Source organism: Prenolepis imparis, unplaced genomic scaffold (genome assembly GCF_030444845.1).
Source record: "Prenolepis imparis isolate NDT839.2.m4 unplaced genomic scaffold, iyPreImpa1.0 SCAF_139, whole genome shotgun sequence".
Lineage (NCBI taxonomy): Eukaryota > Metazoa > Arthropoda > Insecta > Hymenoptera > Formicidae > Prenolepis > Prenolepis imparis.
In genome coordinates, this window is record NW_028141297.1 from 30320 (window position 1) to 55148 (window position 24829).

Consider the following 24829-nt stretch of genomic DNA (forward strand, 5'->3'; position numbering starts at 1 on the left):
GATTTAAAAATCACACAAAAGAATTTTAGACGAAGGTATACCAAAAAGACAAATTAAATTCACATTCGGCTCAACTACCAGCGCAAAATTTACATTACATAGGAACGTTAATTAACAATACGCGAGTGAGATTACAATTGCTAAATAATATTGCTATTAAAGCTGCTACTAAATGAAAAAACTTGCAAATTTCACGTAAACCACACGTTTGGCCTTGCTCTTGCTATTTTATAAATAAAATGGTATTAAATCAAGATCGAGAGACAAGACGAATTAGTAAGTGCAAAGCGATTATTGTATAAAATTATGTAATTTCTCATTGTCAGTCTATTTATTGAATAAATAATGATAAAATATATCTAGTTACGCAAATATTTTTTTTGTGTTATTATTTTATATATTGTTGTTAAGTGAGTTTATATTTCTATGTAATTTAATGGCCATCGCATGGCAAGTCTTGCAAGATTGGATTGAAATACTTTAGACTCGCATACATTTTGTCGAAAGCTTGTAAGCTTTTCTATATTTTAGTGAATTTTTTCGCCTTTAGCATATACATAATAAATTCAATTTTTAAGTATTACTTCCTCAGCTTTCACGGGAAATAGTATACTTCAAAAAACGTTAGAATTAGATAGTCATCACAGAATATAATTTCTTTATTGTTAAAGATTAAATATTACTTTTAAGTTTTATCAATAATAATATAATACATTGATATCGAAATTTTGCATTAATTCTATTTTTCTAAATATAAGTAAAATATCGTTTTTGAATTCTTATATTAAATGATGATTAAACGTAGTCATGTTATTAAACATTGGTAACATTACATCAGTTATTTTCGTTTGGTTCGATTGTTTTTATATGTATGTTATTAATTTTACGGTATTTTGGTTTTAAAATTAAATATGAGATGTAATACCTATATAAAATTTAACTTTACGGATTTAAAATAATTTTCGAATATATATACATATACCATATAAATTTTAATTTCATACAATATGCTTTGATTTTAAGATATGCTTGATTATATATATTGTTAGTTGTTAAGATTCATTTAAGCTATATATTAATTTAAATTGTAATTTATTATAATTAAATTACTATTTATTTATAATATTCTTCTTTTCAAATTTAATTTTTTTATGTTTTTCATTCGCTAAAAAATGTAATAAAGAAAAGGCGTTTCCAGTTTGCGATCAAATGTCTGCATGAAACTATGCAGATTAAGCCAAAAACAAATTTTGCCTTCAATCCGTATTGCATATATAATGGACTTTTTATATTATGTTTAATGGTCAAAAGTACAATTGAGAAGCGCCTAAGACAGATTCTTCATTTATCGAGGATCAGCAAATTTAATTTGATAAATTACTGCCATATAAATAAGGTAAATATTCCTGTTGCATTTTTACATTAAATGACAGATTCTATAATGGTAAAAGAGTCAAAATTTGCATGCCAGACTGTATAAAATAACATATGAAAACATATTATGTAAGAATAGTTCTGTCAGATTACAACCTTCATAAAGGGGTAACAATAAAGAAATATATATTAGCGAAAAAAAATTCGCGAAGCTTTGACACATATGTTAAATTTGTCAGTGAGGACTTTTTAAGATGATAAATCTTTTAATAAATGTCAGAAACAGCTTCTATCGAAATATCTCTACAATTTTGACTCTATTTACATTCAGAAATGAAGTAATCACAATTTTTAAAGAATACAGCAAACACACATAAAAATAATTCCTGCTAGACTCAAAACTTGAATGAAGCAATTTGAAAATTAAAGGAAATTTAGGAAGAATCTTACAAATATTGCTTCAATATTTTCGGTTTTAGAATGATACATTTGTGGCTTTCTGCGATTACCACCATCACTATATGTTTAAAAGTTGGATTAAACGTTAAATATATTTATCTAGTCTATTACTTTCTATTTTGGACAAAATACTCAAAAAAGATGTATCCAGCAATTCTGTGAAGAAATTAAATGACATCAATAAAATATTAAAGAAAGTGATAGATTATCACATTCTTGATCCCGTGAAATTAGCCGTAGTCAAGAAAGATATGGAATTTATTTTGATGACCTCGTTGCGTATATATGTTCAAAAAGTGAAAGTTCCAACGACTCGTACATCTAACGTACGAAAAGTATCGACTATTCCTGACAAACGAAAGCGTAATAGTTGTCAGCATCTCTTTATTTTATCTGACTTACATAAATTTTTTTATATTATAATCTTTTCAATTAATCTTAAACTAAACAAAAAAATATTTTTTAACACATTTTTTCTTGTAAAAGACACAACGCGTAAATTTTATTTCTAGTAAACGTGTACCTGGGTATCCAAAGAAATTTTAAATATTAAAAATTTGTTGGAATATTTTTCTTAAACAAAATATAGAGCTGTGTTATACGAAAACAACTTATTAAAATATAACGAAAAACACAATTGGTATCCAGGTACCCATACATTAATGAATAGGCGAATAAATATGCATTCAAGGGTCAAATTTTAGACTAGTAAAAATTGCAGATAAATGTTTTTAAAATTTTTGAAAAAAAATACTCTGATTTTCACCGCTTTACAAATTATTTAATTTTTTATTGTCCAACATGTGATCAAAATGTGTTTACGCAAATGATTTTTCATTCTTGAGAATGTAAAATGTGGATTCTCAAAACAATACGGATAGGACGAATGTATATTTCTGGGTTTCATTCATCTATCATGACCACTTTCGGTTCTTTGCTATATTCTTAATGTTTTTTTAGTCTTCTGTCCAGATCTAAGCATGCACGTGAGCGAGTTCATCTACGACGATAAAACCTCTCTGTTTGTGTTCCTACCTGCTTCATTAAACTCACAATCAGGTGAATGGAAGATGAAAAAGGACTCTACCAGTACTGACATTTGCGATTTGATTCAACGATGGACGACCAAAAAAGGAATCTCCAAATTGTGGAATCTGCTAGATAATGAGAGGACTGCATCATCATCAGAAGATGATGGCCGATCTTTGAGGTGGAGAGAAATTTGAATATCCGTGAGCTGCTGCAAGTCCTAGGTGCCGAAGAATTATTGATGCCCGAAGCAACTGAGCTGGAAGCTATGGAAAAGAGCACCAGCAGCAGTGTGCACATCGGCAATGTCGTGCATCGTACTCGTATCAAGGTAAGGGAAGAGGACATCCTCGGGGGTGCCATCAATGTCATCTACACCGGACAAGAGTCCTTTCCGAGCACCAAAAAAGTCGTCGTAAATTACAACTTTCCATTCGTCTGGCTGATCTATGAGAAATTACATCGAGAAATTCTCTTTGTCGGCGCTTTCAATAAATTCGCAGAGCCTGTTTTCGCAAATTAGACGATCGGATACAAATTAAGTTTAGAAATACTCGAGTCGGAAAGACACTTTGACACGATTGGGATAAGATCTGTAGTTATTGCATAATAATATGTAATTGTAGAAGCTTTTTTTCCATCTTATACGCGCGATTCAATCTTTTGACAATTTGAGCTAACATGCATTATTTATATATTTCGTGGGCGATATATTTTAATGAGCAACTTCTGTTAAAAATTCGGTGGCCAATTAAATAATCTTTTGGTCTAATTTAAATTTAATGTGTGGCTGCATTAAATTTATAAATTTTTGAAATTTCTAGAAAAAAAGAAAATTTTGTATTCTTTGAAGTTGTTTCATAAATATAGTAGATTACTCAATTTTCATTAATTTATTCTAGCATTTGTAAGGTAAAAGTATCAATGCTTGGACATGCATATCTGGACATTGGTATTTTTTTAATTTTTTAATATGGATATCTAAACTTCTAATATGGAATGTATATATATATTAAATGTACGTACATATGTTTACGGCTAAAAGTTTAGATATCTGCATTTAAAGACCAAAAAAAACGTCCAGATATAGATGCATGTCCAAGCATTGGTACTTTTACCTTATTTGATTGTATTATAATATTTTGCCTTTCTAATTTATACCAAGAAAGATATAAAACATAACTTACACTAAAAAGCGTTGATGTTATTATTTGACGATATGTGTTTTAAATTTTGATAAAGCAGTATATATACATATATACACATATATGTATATACGAGTGTGCATTTGTGTGTGTACATGCACACATATACATACATATATGATTATACAATCTCTCTAGATTTGAATATAAATTATTAATTCAATTTTTTTGGATTTTATTGAAGAAATATGTAGAAGTGAGATATTGATTGGCTGCTGTAAGTCAACATTTATACGCAGAATATGAATATTAGTTACCATAATTTAAAAGAGAATGTAAATATGGCTGAATTTTGCTCCCAAGCCAACAAATTTCCATAATTTTTTAGTTTTTGGCCGTTGGATGATGTACTTTTGCCAATCGTTTGCTATCAAAGTATAAGCATAATATGAGTGAAAACTTCACAAATGTGATAATTATAAATAATATAATATAATATAATGTAATATAAAACAAAATAATATAATATAATATTATATCATATAATATAATATAATATAATATAAAAAATAATATTATATATTTAATATTAATATAATAATTATATATATATATATATATATATTATAATATATTTAAAATATAACAAAAATCGGCTACTTTATAACAAACTCCTTTACAAGATAGATATCTTTCTATTAATACTTTATATTATATTATCTGATATTTAGTTACAATGTCCAAATTTTAACTGTGATAACTAATGTTTATAACTATAATTTAACGGAGAATTTCCCGTTAAACTTAAATCAAAGCTTATAAACACTAGTTACTATATAATATAATATATTATATTTATATCCTCATTCATCAATTTTTATGGTCCAACATTAACAAAATCAATGAATTTTGATTCCTATTTCATTTGACGTACGCTATATAAATAAGTGTCTATCTATTTCTGAATATTTTTATAATTGTATTACGATGCATAAGATAAATTATATAATTATATAATTATAAATAAATTTTGAATTTTTGACATTAATATCACATGGTATATTTGAATATTTTGTTTATATGTATCTATAAATGTGTTTGTATTCGTATGTATATCGGCACGTTATAATTCCAATAGAACGGTTATTTTCAGTCTACGAAGAATTAAGCGAGAGAAGCGATTTCTATATAAGCAATAATTGTTAAAAATTCGAATATCAATGTAATAATTTTTTGACTAATTAAATTTAATGTGTGCTTGCATTTTATAAATTTTTGAAATCTCGAGTAAAAAAGACTCGTTTTCTTCTAAATTGATTCAAAAATATAATAATGGAGGGTTACTTGATTTTCATTAATTAATTTTAAAGCAGTGGTATCAACGCAGAGTACTCTTACTTTTCTATTATTTACTCTAAGGAGGAGATAAAACATTACTTACATTAGAAAGCATTAGATATTTTTATCATATAATATTTAAAATTTCGATAGTGCAATGAATATTTTTACATGTATGTTTTTACAATATATCTCTTTATTTGAATAAACATTATTAATTCATTTTTTTTGAATTCTATTGAAGAAACATGTGGAAGCGAATATCGATTCGCTGCCGAAATTCAACATTTAAACGCGGAAACTAAATATTAACTATAATAATTTAAATTTTGCAGATAGGTATTTTTATATTGCACCTGAAATTTAATTACAATGTCTAAATTTTAGCTTTCGTGGCTAATATTTGTAACTATAATTCAATGGAAAACTTCCCGTTAAAGTTAAAATGAAGCTTAAAAATATTAGATACCATAGCCAAAATTAATTAAATTTCGATGTAATATATAGAGACATCTATGTGTAAAAAGTTTACATTATTGTAGTTAATATATTTTTCCCGTGTATTATATTGTGTACATATTTATATTATAATAAAATAATGCTTACAAGTTTTGTAAAAGTATTAATTTTTTGGTGGCAATGTTATAGGACAGATATTGAACTATCATTCTTTTTCAAATATGTCATCATGCCATGTACTTAACTCTATTTTAAATTTGTTATTACTTTTATTATTAATTTTACCATTAATTATGCCATAATTATTAGCAATTCAAACTTATATTTTTTCGACAATATATTATCTAAATCCTTTTTTTATGATTTTCTCCATGTGTCGAATATTATTAAGAATCGATGATAGAATTTTGATTTTTTTTTCATTTGACGCCTACGCTAAATATATCTTCTTTTTACAATTTTCGTAGTTGTTTTACTATATATAAGAATATTTATATAGTAATACATAAATTTTAAATTTTTGACATAAATGTAAAATAAAGTGTTTTATTGTGTTTCTTAAATATCTGTGCGTGCGTGTGTGTGTGTGTGTGTGTGTGTATCTATGTGTGTATTGATGTGTATTTATTTGCGCATGCTTTGATTCTGACAGAAATGTTTTTTTTCCGTCAAGGTTGTATAAAGCTAGAGAACGGCTTCAGATTTAAATATTGTTCGATAGAATTTAAATGTATATCGAGAGGACAAAGCTATTTCACACTCGGTTCAACTATCTGTGCAACAATTTCATCCGATAATAACGCCAACTACAACAATACACGAGCGAGACTAAACGCTGCTAAATAATATTGCGATCAAAACATTATTTAATAAATATAAGACTTGTGCGCTTCATCTAGGCCACGCGTTTGTTCCTGCTCTTGCTATTTTATAAATAGAAATGAATCGAAGACCGATAAGATACCGATCACGAATTGGTAAGTTAAAATATTCTTGTATAAAACTATGTAATTTCTTGAGTTGTTTTATCGAAAGGATAATGATCTGTAATTTATATATTAATGTCAAAAGTATTTATAGTTCGATGTAATTTAGTGGCCATAACTTAAAGAAAATCTTGCTATTTGATAGATTTTATACTTTTATTTATTACTCTAAATTTATTACTCTAAATTCCAGTACTATTTCTCAAAAATCTGCTCGAAATCAGCGTTAACTATATATATTTTAGCAAATTGTGTTTCGCGTTTTAAAAATATACACAAAATAAGTTTAATTTTAAGGTGTGACTTCGTCAGCGTAGATGACAGAAAATATACTTGAGTAAAGTATAAATAAATAAAATAATTGTGAAATGGGGGTAATTTCTTCATTGTCATTATTGATAATAATCATTATTAATTTATATCAACAATTATTCATCGAATTTAAATTTTATGATTATTCTATGTACTGTTAACACAAATAAAAAATACCGTTTTTCGAATTCGTTACATATTAAAGGAAGATTGAATATATATAATCATGTTAGTAAACATAGATGAGAATATATTCGCGAATCTTTTTCTTTTTCTTTTTCTCTTCAGATTGTCAATATATATATATATATATATATATATATATATATATATATATATATATATATATATAGGTATACATATATATATATGTAAATATAATAATTTATTTTATTGTATTTCGATTCTAGAATTAAATTTGAGTTGTAATAAAAAAATATTTTCAACATACGAAATAATTTTCGAATAATTTTCAATACAAAATACAATAAACATATTTTTTATTATATTTTATATTAATTTTTATTATATTTATATTATTAATTGTTAGGATCAATTTATTAATTTTCATTATAATTTATTGTAACTTTTTAATTGGTATAATTTTTTCTTTTATATTTTGCTTTATATTTTGTTTACTTGTATTTTCTATTCATCAGATGAAACATTAATGGAGGCGCATTTTCAGTTTGCGATTAATTGCCTGCATAATGTTATACAAATCAAACCGAAGAAAAATTTTGCCTTTAGTCCGTATTGCATATATAAGGGACTTTTGATGATTTATTTAATAATCCATGGTAACACCGAGGAACAGCTAAAAGTTATCCTTCATTTATCAAATGATTTTAACTTTAAACAGGACATGATACGACGCACATTCAGCTTACACCATCACGTACGATCACAAGAAAATAATTACAACGCATTTTTGCACTAAAGAATGGAAACAATAAGAAAGTGTCAAAATTTGTATTGCAAACTTTTTATATATTGAAATGTAAAAACAATTATTAAACAAAAATTTTGCCACTGAGAAAGACTAATTAGTGGTAATAACGGGTACAAAAAAAATATATTTTTAAAATTAAAATATTTAAAGCTTGGATATATCTTACATTTGTCACTGTTCGATATTTTATTAATAGAGCCTTTAATAAAGTTCAGAAAGTTTACATATCGAAACATTTTTATAATTTTGACTCTTTTTTCACTTTTAAATTTAATTATAATATAATAATTTGGCGCAATTTGGAGTTAATTTTATTAAAAGTATAACACGCACACTTAAACGATTTTGCCTGCTAGAATAAAAATTTGAATACAAAGATTTAAAAATGACAGAAGTCTTTTATCTAGAAATAAGTGAAAATCTTACAAACATTTTCTTTGATATTTTCAGTTCTACAATAATGCATATGTGGTTAACTCTGATTACAATGATTATATTAAACTTTGGTTAAAGTGGGATGAATACTTAAGGTTAGTGCGTTTTCGTTATTTGAACGGTGAATTAAGAGTAGAAAGATATACTTATAATTTGAATAATTATAATTTGAACGATATTCCTATCGAGACAATAAATAAAATAAATAAAAAAATAAAAAAGGAGCAAATGGATCACATGATTCATCCTGCGCAATTAAGCGTAGTCAGAAAAAATATGGAATGTATTTTGATGTCCGTGCTCTGTTTTGATGAGCAAGAATTCCAAATTTCAACAGCCAGCCAATCTGACGCACCAAGTGTATCGACAATTCCTGACAAACGAATAAGGCGTAGAAGATGGGGCAAGTAATATTTAAACCATTTATAAAAGGAATTGATCATCGAGCCTGTGTCCAAAATCGATGCGAAAAAAAAGTTAGTGGCTAACAATTGTTCGCAATGCGCATGCGTTGATATCATTGTTGTAATGGTTTTTTTGGTTGGCAATGGAATTGTAAGCTTTGCTTGAGCTTGACGTTTTTATTAACAATCGTTTGAGAACAATTGTTAGTTATTATATTATTCTTTCCTATCGATCTTGGACACAGGCTAGTTCCACGAAGGATACAGACAATTTCCCTTTCATTGATGTATGTCATAAGATATCATCTTTTAATTTCATCTGTATTTACATAACATATATGTAAAACTTTTTATAATTACATTTTTTCAATTAATTGTATCATATTTAACGAAACTAATTGAAAGCTGTTTAACGAAACATATTTTGTACACATATTTTATCTCCTAAAGCACTCAGCGCTTTAAACTTTCTGTAAATGAACGGGAATCCAAATACCCAAAGCAACTTTAAATGTTAAACATGTCGAACTTTTCTTTGTACCAAGCAAAATACAATTATCTTTGTATTTAAAAATAACCCTCTAAAATATAACGGAAAAGAATATTCAGCAGCTAAAGAAATATCACAGAACAAAAAACACGCAATTGGTACCTGGACATTAATAAAAAATAATAAAATTAGTAATTAGGCATTGACAGAAGGTTCAAATTTTAGAATAATAAAAATTGTTGCTTTAAATGTTTGATGTTGGAAACAAGATGCCGATTTTTACTAATTTGCCGCTTATTTTATTTTCAATTTTCCAACATTTGATTAAAATATGTTTACACAAATGCTTTTTAATTTTTAAATATGTAAAGTATTGTAGGAATTTTCAACAATGCACAATATATTTTACGCAATTATACGAATGTATTTCCGATTTCGTTGATTCATATAAAATCTTAATCACTTTTTTTCTATATAATATTCTCAATTTCTTCTTTTTTTTTAGACTTTTGTAAGGAATTAAGAATGCACGTGAGCGAGTTTCCCTACGAAAATGATAATACATCGTTGTTCATCTTGTTACCTGCTACAATAATGGACTCAGGTTACTGGAGAATCAAGGAAGATGCTACCGACACTGACATTTCCAATATGATCAAACGATTGTCGACCGAAAATGGAAAGCGCAAATTGCGCGATCTGCTAGATAATAATAAGCTATTGAAAGAAGATACAAGTTCTTCAAAGTTGCCGACTTTTCGAGTAGAGAGAAATTTGAATATCCGTGAGCTGCTTCAAGCTCTAGATCTCGAGGAATTAATATCATTCGACGCGATTCACAAAATTCAAGTTTTTGAGAACATATCTTTCCTGCATCTCGGTAATGCTGTGCATCGTACTTATGTCAATGTCACGGAAGAGAACACCATCGCGGGTGCGGCCACCTTGATCTATACCGGACAAGAGTCCTCTCCAGGCACCAAAGTAGTCGACGTGAATTGCAATTATCCGTTCGTCTGGCTGATCTATGATAAATTGCGTCGATATATCCTCTTTGTCGGAGCTTTCAATAAACTTGCCTCAAGTTAGACGGTCGTATAGAATGAATTGAAAGGTACATGGGTCGAACACACATTTTGAAACGATTGATATAAGTGATTTGTAATTATTGCAAAATTATATGTAATTATATAATTATATAAAGTTTTATGTAATTATATAAAGTTTTTTCCCTTCTACGCGACTCAATCTTTTGTCTATTTGAGTTAAGATTAGTATTATATTTCGTGCACGATATTATTTTACGAGCAACTTCTGTTAAAAATTCAAAAACGCATAAAATAAATTTATTTTTTAGATCATTAAAATTTAAGGTATGATTGTGTAATAAATTTTCGGAAGATAAAAAGAAAAAGCTCGTAATCTTTTTTTTGAAAATGTAGACTCAATTCTCATTAATTTTGTCCCTATTTGAATTTCGTTGTTTTATAATTTTTTGTGTTATTAATTGACTGAAAAGAAGGATTACTAAAATTAAAGAACGCTGATATTATTGTCTCTTAGTATGTAGATGCTAAATTTCGGTAAAGTAGTTGATATATATGTATATACATACGAAGAATATTTATTTATGTACATACATATAAGTACATAAATACATATATTTATATATACATATCAGGGACTCAGACCAAACCGGAATCAAAACAAATAACCGTTCCATAATCGTTGTTTTTAGTAGAACCAAAACTGTAAACCGTATTGAAATTCTATTAAATTTATAAAATTGGAACCATAACCGGACCGTTAAATTATTTTCGGTTTACAGTTCTTTTTGGTATTTTTTTCTGTTTTTGCGCAAATGACGGAAATGTCATGATATCTGATAATTATTATTTAAATGTTCTGAAACGCATGTATCATCGCAATAATGATAGCTGTGAGGATATTATGTTTCCCGTTTATATATATATATATATATATATATATATATATATATATTATATATAAAGTATACATATAAATTATATTACTTTAAAAAACTTATTAATTTTTATGACATAGATAAACAACACTATATATACATGAATATTTTATTATACCTAAAATATATTTATATATGCTTCTATATATAATATATGCCTATAACTAAATATATTTTCGTGTATAATATAAAGTGATGTTTATTTATATGTCATATAAATTAATAATAATTTTTTAAAGTAATATAATTTAGAAATTAATTTGATTAGAAAAGTAAAAATTAAAAAAAAAAGTATACGTAACCGAAAAATATAATTTAAACGATTTAGATTTTCTTTATTTATCGAAAAACCGAAACTGGAACCGGAACGGTTGTTAAATATTTTATTAAACCGTAATCGAAACCAAATCCTAATTTTGCTTTGGTCCGGATCCCTGATACAATATATGCATATTTATTTATTTGTGTATATACATATATATGTATATGCATGTTGTATGCATATGTATAATATAGCTGCTATAAATGCGAAAAAATTATTTTTTTCAAATTTTTTAATAACATTAGTCGAGTTAACAATGTCAAAATTTATTATTTGTATTGTATATTATATTGTGTACATACGTATTTAAATAATGTTAACAAAATTTATAAAATTGTTTAATTGCACAATAGTAATATATATGAGAGAAAAGACTAAAGTATATTCTTCTATCTCAAATATGAATAATCATGCAATGTGCTTCACTATTTTCTAAATTTGCTGTGATATTGCTATAGCCGATAGTATTAATTTTACTTTTTTAATCAAATATTCAAATTTTCTATTTATGATTCTCTTCATGTATCAGATATTAACAGAATTAATGAGAAACTTTTGACTCCTTTTTTCATTTGATTTATTATATATATGTATATATATCTACTTATTTATGTATATTTTCATAAATGTGTCAAGATGTATGAGATAACGCATATTTGTATATATATTTCAATAAATTAATTGTAAATTTTTGACATTAAAATCAAATAATATGTTTTGATATGTACCAGTGTGTGTGTGTTTGTGTGAGTATTTATTTGCGCATGGTTTGATTCTGACAGAAACGTTTTTTTTCCGTCAAGGTTTTATAAAGCTAGAGAACGGCTTCAGATTTAAAAGTTGTTCAATAGAATTTGAAACGAATGTATATGAGGAGGAAAAAGCTATTTCAAACTCGGTTCAACTATCAATGCAACAATTTCATCCGATTATAACGCCAACTACAACAATTTGCGTGCGAGACTAAAGCTGCAAAATAATATTGCGATCAAAGCAATATTTAATAAATATAAGACTTGTGCGTTTCACCTAGGCCACACGTTTGTTCCTGAAGAATTTTGCCATTTGTTAAATTTTAATAAGCTAAATTCTAGTACTTTTTCTCAAAATTTGCTCGAAATCAGCATTAATATATTTTAGCGAATAGTTTCGCGTTTTAAATATACACAAAATAAGTTTAATTTTAAGGTGTAATTTCGTCAGCGTAAAAACGACAGAAATTACATTTGAGTAAAGTATAAATAGAACTTTTGTAAAATGGGTTTCTCATTGTCAGTATTAATAAATATCATTATTAATTTATATTAATAATTATTAATTTATATTAAGAATTCATTTAATTTGAATTTTGTGATTATTCTAATTAATGGTAATACAAATAAAGTACGGTTTTTCTAATTTTTTACATATTAAACAAAGTTTGAATATATAATCATGTTAGTATACATAGATAAGAATACATTCGTGAATTTTTTTTTTTTTCTTCAAATTGTTATTATATATATAGTTTATTATACTGTATTTCGATTCTAGAATTAAATTTGAGTTGTAATAAATAAAAATATTCAACATACAAAATAATTTTCGAACAAGTTTTAATACAATATACATTTTTAATTATATATGTTATTAATTGTTAGGATCAATTTATTAATTTCAATTATAACTTATTGTAACTATTTAATTCGAATATTTTTTTCTTTTATATTTTGCTCGTTTTTTTCTTACTCGTATTTTTTATTTGCCAGAGGATACATTGACGGAGAAACGTTTTGAGTTCACGATCAATTGTCTGCATAAAGTTATACAAATCAACCCCAAGAAAAATTTAGCCTTTAGTCCGTATTGCATATATGCTGGACTTATGATGATTTATTTAATAATCCATGGTAACATCGAGGAGCGGCTAAAAGATATTCTTGATTTAACAAATTTATCGAAAGATGAGTTGTTACAATACCACAAATTAAAATTAGACAAAAAACTTCCATTACAAGTAAATTATAAAGCATTGTACTAAACAATGGAAACAATAACAAAAGTGTCATAATTTGTATTGCAGACTTTTTATCTATTGAAATGTAAAAACAATCTATCAACAAAAACTTTGCCACTCAGATAGATTAATAGCGGCTACAAAAAAGAGAATATATTTTTAATTATAATTAAAATATTTGAAGTTTGGATACATCTTACATTTGTCACTGTTCAATATTTTAATGATAGAGCCGTTAATAAATTTCAGAAAGTTTACTTATCGAAATATTTTTATAATTTTAACACTTTTTTATTTTGATTTACTTTAATAATGTAATTTGGCGCAATTTGGAGTTAATTTTAGATTTAAAAGAGCATAACACGCGCACTTAAACGATTTTGGCTGCTAATATAAAAATTTGAATAACGCGATTTAAAAATGACAGAAGTCTTTTATCAAGGAATAAATGAAAATCTTACAAATATTTTCTTTGATATTTTCAGTTATGGAATATAAGTCATATGGTTTACCCCTTCGACAATGATTGTATTAATCTTAGTCTTAGGGAGGATAATTTCTTAATATCATGGCGTTATCATATTTTGAACGAAGATTTAGAAGGATCCAATTGTTTCTATTCTCCTGTCCAGGGAATAAATATCATAAATGAATCTATAAAATATAACTTAATGGATTACATGATTCATTCTATGAAATTGAGCGTAGCCAGAAAAGATATGGAATTTATTTTGATGCACATCTTCCGTTTTAAGTTGCAAAAATTCCAAATTTCAACGGCCTGTCAATCTGACGCACCAAGTGTATCGACAATTCCTGACAAACGAAAGCGTAGAGAATGTGAGCAAATATAATCTTTAGACCATTTATAAATGGAAAGAGAATTGATCATCGAGCCTGTGTCCAAAATCGATGGAGGAAAGAAAATTAGTGGCTAACAATTGTTCGCAATGCTCATGCGTTGATATCGTTGTTGTTATGGTTTTCTTGGAAAAAGAATTATAAACTTTGCTTGACCTTGACGTTTTTATTAACAATCGTTTGAGAACAATTGTTAGTTATTATATTTCTATTTCGTATCGATCTTGGATACAGGCTAATTCCATGAAAAATACAAACAATTTCTCTTTCATTGATATATGTCATAAAATATCATCTTGTAATTTCATCTGTTTTTATATAATATATATATGTAAAGCTTTTTATAATTGCATTTTTTGAATTAATTGTATCATATTTAACGAAACTAATTGAAAGCTGTTTAACGAAATACATTTTTTTATCTTCTAAAGCATTCAACGCTTTAACCCTTCTGTCACGGAACGGGAATCCAAATATCCAAAGCAACTTTAAATGATAAACATGTTGAACTTTTCTTTTTACCATGAAAAATACAATTAGCTTTGTATTTAAAAATAACCTTCTAAAATTTAACGAAAAAGAATATTCAGCAGCTGCGAGGAATGTCACAGAACAAAAAACAGGAAATTGGTACCTGGACGTTAATAAAAAATAATAAAAATAATAAATATGCATTGACAAAAGGTTTAAATTTTAGAATAATAAAAATTGTTGTTAAATGTTTTTGATATTGTTAAAAACAAGATTCCGATTTTTACTAATTTGCCACTCATTTTACTTTCAATTTTCCAACATTTGTTGAAAATATGTTTACACAAATGGTTTTCAATTTTTTAAAATGTCAAGTATTGTAGGAATTTTCAACAATGCACAATATTTTATATGCAATCAGACGAATATATTTCCGATTTCATTGATTTATCAATGTTGATCACTTTTTTTCTATATAATATACTCAACTACTTTTTTTTTTTTTTTTTAGCCAATTGTAAGGAATTAAGTATGCACGTGAGCGAGTTTCCCTACCAGAATGATAACATATCATTGTTTATCTTGTTACCTGCTTCAATAGACTCACAAGACTCAGGTGACTGCAGGATCAAGAAAGATGCTACCGACACTGACATTTCCAATATGGTCCAACGATTGTCGACCAAGGAAGGTATGTGCAAATTGCGCCATCTGTTACATCATGATGCGACATCGCAAGAAGATACAAACTTCTCGAAGCGGCCGATTTTTCGAGTGGAGAAAAATTTGAAAATCCGTGAGCTGCTGCAAGATCTAGGTCTCGAGGAATTAATATCATTCGGCGCGAATCACATAATAGAAGTTCCTGAATACATATCTTTCCAGCACCTCGGTAATGCCGTGCATCGTACATATGTTAATGTCACGGAAAAAGACACCCTCGCGAATGCAATCACCATGTTTTACACCGGGCAAGAGTCCTCTCCAAACCTCAAGCAAGTCGACGTGAATTGTAATTATCCGTTTGTCTGGCTGATCTATGATAAAACACGTCGAAATATCCTCTTTATCGGAGTTTTCAATTTTGCCGAATCCGTTCGCCCTCCTCAAGAGACGGCCGTATAAAATGAATTGAGAAGTACATGAGTCAGACACACATTTTGAAACGATTGATAAAAGTGATCTTTAATTATTGCAAAATTATATGTAATTATATAATTATATAAAGTTTTATGTAATTATATAAAGCTTTTTACCTTCTACGCGACTCAATCTTTTGTCTATTTGAGTTAAGATTAGTATTATATTTCGTGCACGATATAATTTTACGAGCAACTTCTGTTAAAAATTCAAAAACGCATAAAATAAATTAATTGTTTAGATCATAAAAATTTAAGGTATGATTGGGTAAATTTACAAATTTTTGGAAGATCAAAAAAAAAGTAAAAACTCGTATTCTTTTTTTTTTGAAAATGTAGATTGTCAATTCTCATTAATTTTATTCCGATTTGAATTTCGTTGTTTTATAATTATTTATATTATTAATTGACTGAAGAGAAGAATTACTAAAATTAAAGAAATCTGATATTATTGTCTCTTAGTAAGTAGATGCTAAATTTCGGTAAAGTCGTTAATACGAGGGCAGTTCGATAAGTCTGTGACTTTTACAAGATATGGCACTCAAATCGCAATCTAATTTTATTTCTGATATTTACCATCTTATTTATGTATACACACCAAGTTTCAAGTAGATCTGTCAAATAGAAATTTTTTGACAGCGTTCTAAAGCGGATAAGTTTGTGTTTTTTGCTAAAATGGAAAAAAGTGAATTTCGTGTGCTAATAAAACATTACTTTTTGCGTGGAAAAACCATTAAGGAAACTGAAGAAAAGCTAAAAAACTATTATGGGGACTCTGCTCCATCGCATGGAATGGTTCACAAGTGGTTCACTGAATTTCGTTGTGGTTTTTGGTCGATTGTGAGCAAGCGCGGCACCCATCTGGCCGACAGCTTCTTCATGCCCAAATGTTTATGCAAGATATTAAAAACACGTTCGTTTGAGATGTTTACCATCTTGGCTATCTCGCGTATCTTCACTCGACGGTCGTCCAATACAATATCATGGATTTATTGACTGTTTCTTCAGTTGTGACCTCATTCGGACGTCCCGGGCGCTCAGCATCATTCGTGCTTGTACGACCACAACGAAATTCAGTGAACCACTTGTGAACCATTCCATGCGACGGAGCAGAGTCCCCATAATACTTATTTAGCTTTTCTTCAGTTTCCTTAATGGTTTTTCCACGCAAAAAGTAATGTTTTATTAGCACACGAAATTCACTTTTTTCCATTTTAGCAAAAAACACAAACTTATCCGCTTTAGAACGCTGTCAAAAAATTTCTATTTGACAGATCTACTTGAAACTTGATGTGTATACTTAAATAAGATGGTAAATATCAGAAATAAAATTAGATTGCGATTTGAGTGCCATATCTTGTAAAAGTCACTGACTTATCGAACTGCCCTCGTATATAGCATCATACAAACTCTTTCAAGTGAAAGAGGAGTCAAATATCAATCGATTCTGTTATTGCTGGATCATAAATAGAAAAGATGTAAATATAATTTAATATAAAAAAGAATAAAGTATAATGCTATAGCATTATTATAGCAAATTTAAAACAGATGAGTTAAGCAGATCGCACGGTTACACATATTTGAAAGAGAATAACTAAATACTTTTATCTATTTCTTATTACATTATGATAGCACAAGTAACATTTTAACTTTGTAAGCATTATTTAAATATATAGTAATATATAATGTTAAATTTCGATTACAATCTATTTCTTCGCTTCCAAATATTTCTTCTCCGAAAAAATAATTTAATGATATTAATGACAAGAATATTATACATACATACAAACATACATATGTACATGTGTGTGTGTGTGTATACGTATATATGTACATATGTATGTTTATGTTAGTATACATAAACACTGGTTTATCGAAATTTAGTATTTATATATCATTATATAGATAATATATATTAATGCTTCATAGTTGAAAAATTTTTGTCAAATTTAACAAATTACATGTACCAAACGGTCTACAGAAATTTTTGTGTTAATTTAACATAATACGGATATGTTAAATGATTATACAAATATTGTGTTAATATTTTAACACAAAATAAATGCAAACTTTAAGTAAACTTAAAATAAATTTTGTGTAAAATTAACATAGTTTCAATATAAAAATTTTAAAAAAATGTTAATTTTACATTTGATCATTTCTACTTATATTATAAAATAAAATTAACATTTCTTTTCTGTAAATTTTAACAGATAAATATTGTCACTATTAATACGAAACATATTTATTGTGTAAAATAAAAAATAGATGCACATTGTGTTATTTTTACACTTTTTCAGTTATTTTAACAATTTAACATTTCAGTGCAATTATCGCAACAACAATAAGTTAAATTAACATATGAATGTGTTATATATTTAACACAAAAATTTTAACGGGGACCGTTTTTAACAAGAGAACACAAATTTTCCAACTGTGTTTCTAATGTTAGTTAGTTAATTAAAACGACAAAAAGATATAAAACAATGAAATTCCAATGCAAAAATTAATGACAATCATCTAACAAATATTTCTAAAATACTTTGAAAGGTACAAGGATTTCTTTTTTCACCATTCAGAAAATTCATTAATTTAATAGGAAGCAAATATAAATTTGTACTAACCCAACAGATTGATCTCCAAATTTTTAAAAGAAGCTAAACATAAAATATAATGCACTCGAAATATAATGCAACCAAACACAACAAATTAACTCTAAAAAAAATATAGTTTCAATAATTAAAACATTAGCCAATAATAACAGAACCATTACTTATTAATAGCCGTTTCACAAAATATGTTTGATTCGTCAATCTCGGAACTTAATTAGTATTTGATCGTCTAGGAATTGGACTCATTGAATTCGTTGAAAGCGCCGACAAAAAGGATTTCTCGTTTATTTTTTTCATAAATAAGCCAGATGGAAGGGTAATTGCAATTTCCATCAACAATCTTGGTGCTCGGGGAGTGCTCTTGCCCAGTGTAGATCAAGGTGGTGGCACGGCCAACGATGCTCGTTTCCATGACCTTGACATGAGCGCGATGCACGATATTGCCGAATTGCAAACTGGCCTCGCAACACGAGAAGCAATAGTCCACATCAATCTTATCGGGCGTCAACAATTGTTCGGCGCCTAGTGCTTTGATCAGCTCATGGATTTTTAGATTTTTCTCTACCTTGAATTCCGGCAAAAAAGAGAAGTTTGTATCACTTTTTGATGTCGCATGACCATCTAGCAGATTCCGAAATTTGCAGATTCCCTCGTCGGTCGACAATCGTTTCATCATAGCATACATGTCAGCATTGGTAGCGTTCTCTTCGACCACCCACTCGTCAGAGATTAATGAAGCAGGTCTGAACACAAACAACGACATGCGGTTTTTGTAGAAGAACTCGCTTACGTGCATGCTTAATTCGTGACAGAAAACTAAAAAATAAAAAAGAAATTAGAACTTAAAAGACAACAGAAAATTGTCAAGATATATCAATGAATTAATAAAATTGGAAATATATTCCGCCCTTGCTTATAAAATAACGAGCACTTTTAAGAATCCATATAATATTTCACATTTTCATGAATTAAAAGCCATTTACGTATTTTGATTTAATTTTAGAAATGTAAAATCGAATTAAGTGGCAACGGTAAAAACAGAAATCTTTTCGTTAACAATTTTAAATATTTAAAAGCAATTTTTATTACTAAAATTTAACTTTTCTGTTAATGCATAATTTTTCTTTTTCCACATTTGTATCGATATATATACATCCGGGTACTATCTTTATGTCATTGCGCATTACAAAGCGACAATTATTTATAAGAACTGATAAGAAACGAAAATTATTTCCCGTTGTACATGAAAAGCTTTGCAAATACAAAGATCCTTTCTATTTTGTTCGTGGAGATGGAAAGTTTCGATATATATTTTTAACATTTAATATTGCTTTGGGTACCCGACTATCCGTTCATTGACCAAAAAATAAAGCGGTTTGTTTTGTACAAAATAAAATATGTCTAGAAAATATGTTTCGATTAATTTAAAAAATTTGATAAAAGATTTATAATAAGTAAAAACATGTAAAATTAATGGCATGCTCACAGCTTTTACGCTCTTGATTGTTAGGAATGGTCGGTTCGTCTGTATCGTTCCAATGAATGACCCTTGTTTGTAATTCTAAATTATGTAAAATTATCAAAACAATATCCATATTATTTCTTATTACGCTTAATTTTACCCAATTATGACAAAAAGAATTTATTATTGTATTGATATATTTTATCATCCCAAAAATAGCATCGGGTTGATCTGCGAATAAATATCCAAAGTTACAGCTGAAAATTCTTGTCATTCTCGACATGGAGTTTTCGGAAAACTTTTTTTCTGGAAAACAACACGCAGTTGCATTTTGGACGACAGAATTCTAGAATCAAAAATATCGAAAGAAATGTTGATAAGATTCTTAATCATTTCTAAATAAAATACTTTTATTTTATTTTTTTAAATAGTTTCATTTACCATTTTTATACGTGTATCTAAATCATTATATTAATTTAAAATACACGCCAAGTGACTTCATTCAAATTAATCTACATATATAAAGAGTCAAAATTAGGTGACTTTAGGTTTGTCTAGATTTCATTAAAGATTTATTATTAAAAAATTATTCAGTGACATACTTAAGATGTATCAAAGTTTCGAATCCTTATTTCGCTTAAAAATATATCCTATTATTTTTTTGTTTCCGTTATTACAACTTAATAAATTCTTCAATGTTGCAGTATTTTAATTTGATAATAATCTTTACATGTTATTTTATACAAAGTAGCATACAAATTATGACTCTTTTATGATTATTATTTCCATTATTAATGCAAAGATGCGTCAGAATTATTTACCTCACCGAGTGTATCGAAGTATTTATAAAGTTTAATATTATTTAATATTAAATAATGTTTGCAGAATTTATTTAAATATAAAATAAGTTTTAAACGCTCTTCAATGACACCACTTGGCATAATAAGGTAAACCATTAAAAGTCCTTCATATATGTTGTACGGACTGAAGACAAAATTTCCCTTTGGCTTGATCTTTATATATTTACGCAAACTTCTGATCGCGAACTTAAAGAGCGCATCGTTGATTATATTTTCTAACGAATAAATAATATAAAAAAATTAAACATAATTGATAAAAAAAACATTTTAAAAAAAGTCGAAATAAATTACAATTAAAATAATAAATTAATTATAACAATTAACAATAATTGTAATTCAAAAAGATGTTTAATACAAAATATGATGTAATTAAAATGTTCTCGACACTTTGCATGTGTATAGAAAAATTGTTATTATTTCTTATATTTAATTTTGAATTTAAAATACAATAAAGTCAAAAATATTAATATACTGTTAATCGAAATAGGAATAGAGGAATCTATTCGTAAATATATTCTTACATATGTTTACTAACATATCTACATTCAAACTTTTTTAAATATGTAACGAACTTGAAATGATGATTATATTTCCACCAAGTAAAATAAACGCAAAATTCGAAATCGGTCGATTATTATTATTGATGAAATTTAATAGTAACATTTAATATTTAACAATTAGAAGAAATTATATTCTGCAATAATTCTATATATTTAAACATCTGACATTTATTCAAATATGTATATAGTCAGTTGTCTACGAAGTGAAAGCTATACCTTAAAAGTACACTTATTTCGTGTATACCTATATCGCGAAACGATTTTCTAAAATATTGTTAATACCGTCAAACTTCGAAATAATATACGCAACTCTATTTGAATCTACATAATCGCGAGACTTACTATGCAATGGTCGTTATAACAACGAAATATACAAAATTACAAGTACAGTAAGTTAAAAATTAATATAACACAAAGAAAATATTAGCACTGCATATTTTAATTATCAATTTGTGTAATCGGAACCAAAATTCTTTGATTTTGTAAAAGATCTTTCGATTCACCAACTTCTTCCTGTCGAATTTTCTGCTCCATGTTTTGGCTATACAGTAGCAAAACCGTGGCGAACTTCTCTCGTATATTTGAGTCTGGATATTGTGTAGCCGCCGCTTTTGGATATATTTATATTGAGTGGCGCATGCGTACATTGTCGCCGAATCTTTGTGTTCGACATATTAAATCGACATATTAAATGTGACTTTAGTTTTTTGTATATTTTCGTCGTCTAATTGTAAGACTTTTTCTTTAAGATTATAAGTCTTTTTCTGTACAAATCTAGGGTCACTTTTTGACTTGATCTTTATCCTACATAAGTATTATAATAGAACAGTTTGATAACTGAAATTGTCAGCGTTAAGAAAAAGTTGTGGAAAATGATTACTCTTTTTATTTGGTTTTTTTTTATGATTGAGGATTATACTACATTTTGCTGAGCTGTCTTTTTAAAATCGTTGAAAGATTCAAAATTTTGTCTTATCGTTTATGAGAAGTTTAGATTTAATTAATAGTATTAATATTTTTCTTCTAATAATAATTTTTAAATATAGTAATAAAGCATTAATATTTTTTAAATATAATTTTTTAATAATTATGTTATTGATAACTCGTAATGAAGAAATTATATTATGCAATTAATTTGATATAAAATAGAAATATATATAACAATAATATATGTCGATGGTTAAAAAAGAAACAATTCAATCCTAAATTGATTACCATCATGTTGAATATAAAGAACAACTCGTCAAAAAACTCACAAAATTGACAAAATAAATTAATATTATTACGCAATGTTAATGTGCGTGAGTGTAATTTTTGCGCTGATATAATTAAGCCAAATGTGAGATAATTTTGTTCTTTTGGTCTTATATCTTGGCCTGAAATTTTTTTCTACAATTTTCAAATCAAAAACCGTCTTTCCGCTGAATTCTTGATATTAGATTGAATATAACCGTTCTATCAAAATCATAATTAAAACGAACATATACATACGAATACAAACACATTCATATATAAATAAACAAAACATATTTGATTTTAATGAAAAGAATTTTAATTTATATATAATTATACAAAAATACGTCATCTCGTACATGATGATGGCAATTATGAAAATATAAGAAAATAGATAGACAGCTATATATATATGTATATACATATATATGTATATAGCATACGTCAAGTGAAAGAGAAGTGAAATATTCATCGATTCTGTTATTGCTGGATCATAAAAAAAAGGATATAGATATAATATATTATCAAAAAAATTAAGTACAATGCTATAGCAATATTATAGCAAAATTAAAACAGTGTTGAGCACATCGCACGTGGTTACACATGCTTGGGAGATGAATAATACTTTTATCTCTTTCGTATTACGTTATGATAGCACAAGTAACATTTTTACAAACTGTATAAGCATTATTTAAAAATATAATAATATAAATGTTGAATTTTGACTACAAAATTATTTCTTCGCTTCCAAATATTTCTTCCATAAAATCCGAAAAAATAATTTAATGATATTTATGACAGAAATGTTATGCATATACATACATACATACATACATACGTACATAAATATGTACATATATAATATATAAATGTATATATATTATAAATACTTATGTACGTATATGTATATGTATATGTATATATTGTATATATGTATATGTTTGTATATGCATGTGTATTATATTAATAACTAGTTTATCGAAATTTAACATTTATATATCACCAAACATAATATCATCGCTTTCTAATGTTAGCTGTATGTCCTTCTGTTTAGTTAATTAAAGCGGCAAGAAATTATATAAAACAATGAAATTCAAATACAAGAATAAATTAGTGCATCTAACAAAATCTCTTCCCTTTTCTCGAGTTTAAAAAAATGCATAAATTAGTAGCAAGCGAACATAAATATGTACCGACTCGAATTGATTTCTCAATCTCCAAATTTTTAACAGAATTTGATCATAGAGTATATCGCGCCCGATATATAATTCATCTTAAGGCTCCTGCATACTCGATTGCCAAGTCCGTAAAATTTGTCCAACAGCGCCACATTTGGCAAAACTATAAACTATTAAGCGTGAAAATGACATAAATTATTCTTGCGACTTACAGCGTCATTTATCATTTTAGTGCAGTGTTTCTATTTTTAAAGTAATTGTTATAGTGTTAAAATATACCGAAGACTCTCATTTTGTTATAATTTAATATGTAAAAGCAAATATTTATTTCATTTCGATACCTGTCAAACAGCTGGTTTTCGTCCTTGATTAGGCTCAATTCAATTCAACATATACAATGTTATTTATTGCTTACCCAAACAAAAGGAGAGTTTTCGGTATATTTTACAAGTCGGTTCTATCGGTTACAAACCCTATTTTTTTGAAAAACATTTTTATTTTAGCGTAAGTCGCAAGAATTTTCATGGTATATTTTCTCGCTTCTGACGTCATCAATTCAAGATGGCTGCAGTGAGTATGCAGGAGCCTTAAACAAACAAAAGATTGACTCGACAGAAAAAAATAGCTGCAATAATCACAACATTTTCCAATAATGACAGATCTGTCACTAATAACCCTTTATATAGTATGCATCTGATTCGTGTGTACCTTTAAATAAATTATTTTAATTTATATTCGTTTGTTTAATCTGAGGACGGAGCCGACGAA

At 27.2% G+C, this 24829-nt stretch overlaps 1 protein-coding gene across 1 annotated transcript; it reads right to left on the reverse strand.

Moving 5' to 3' along the window:
- Positions 1-18997: 18997 nt before the first annotated feature.
- On the reverse strand, positions 18998-19564 carry LOC145947766 (serine protease inhibitor 88Ea-like). Its single transcript, XM_083057544.1, has one exon. The coding sequence runs from the start codon at positions 19562-19564 to the stop codon at positions 18998-19000; it is 567 nt and encodes a 188-aa protein (XP_082913670.1).
- Positions 19565-24829: the final 5265 nt, after the last annotated feature.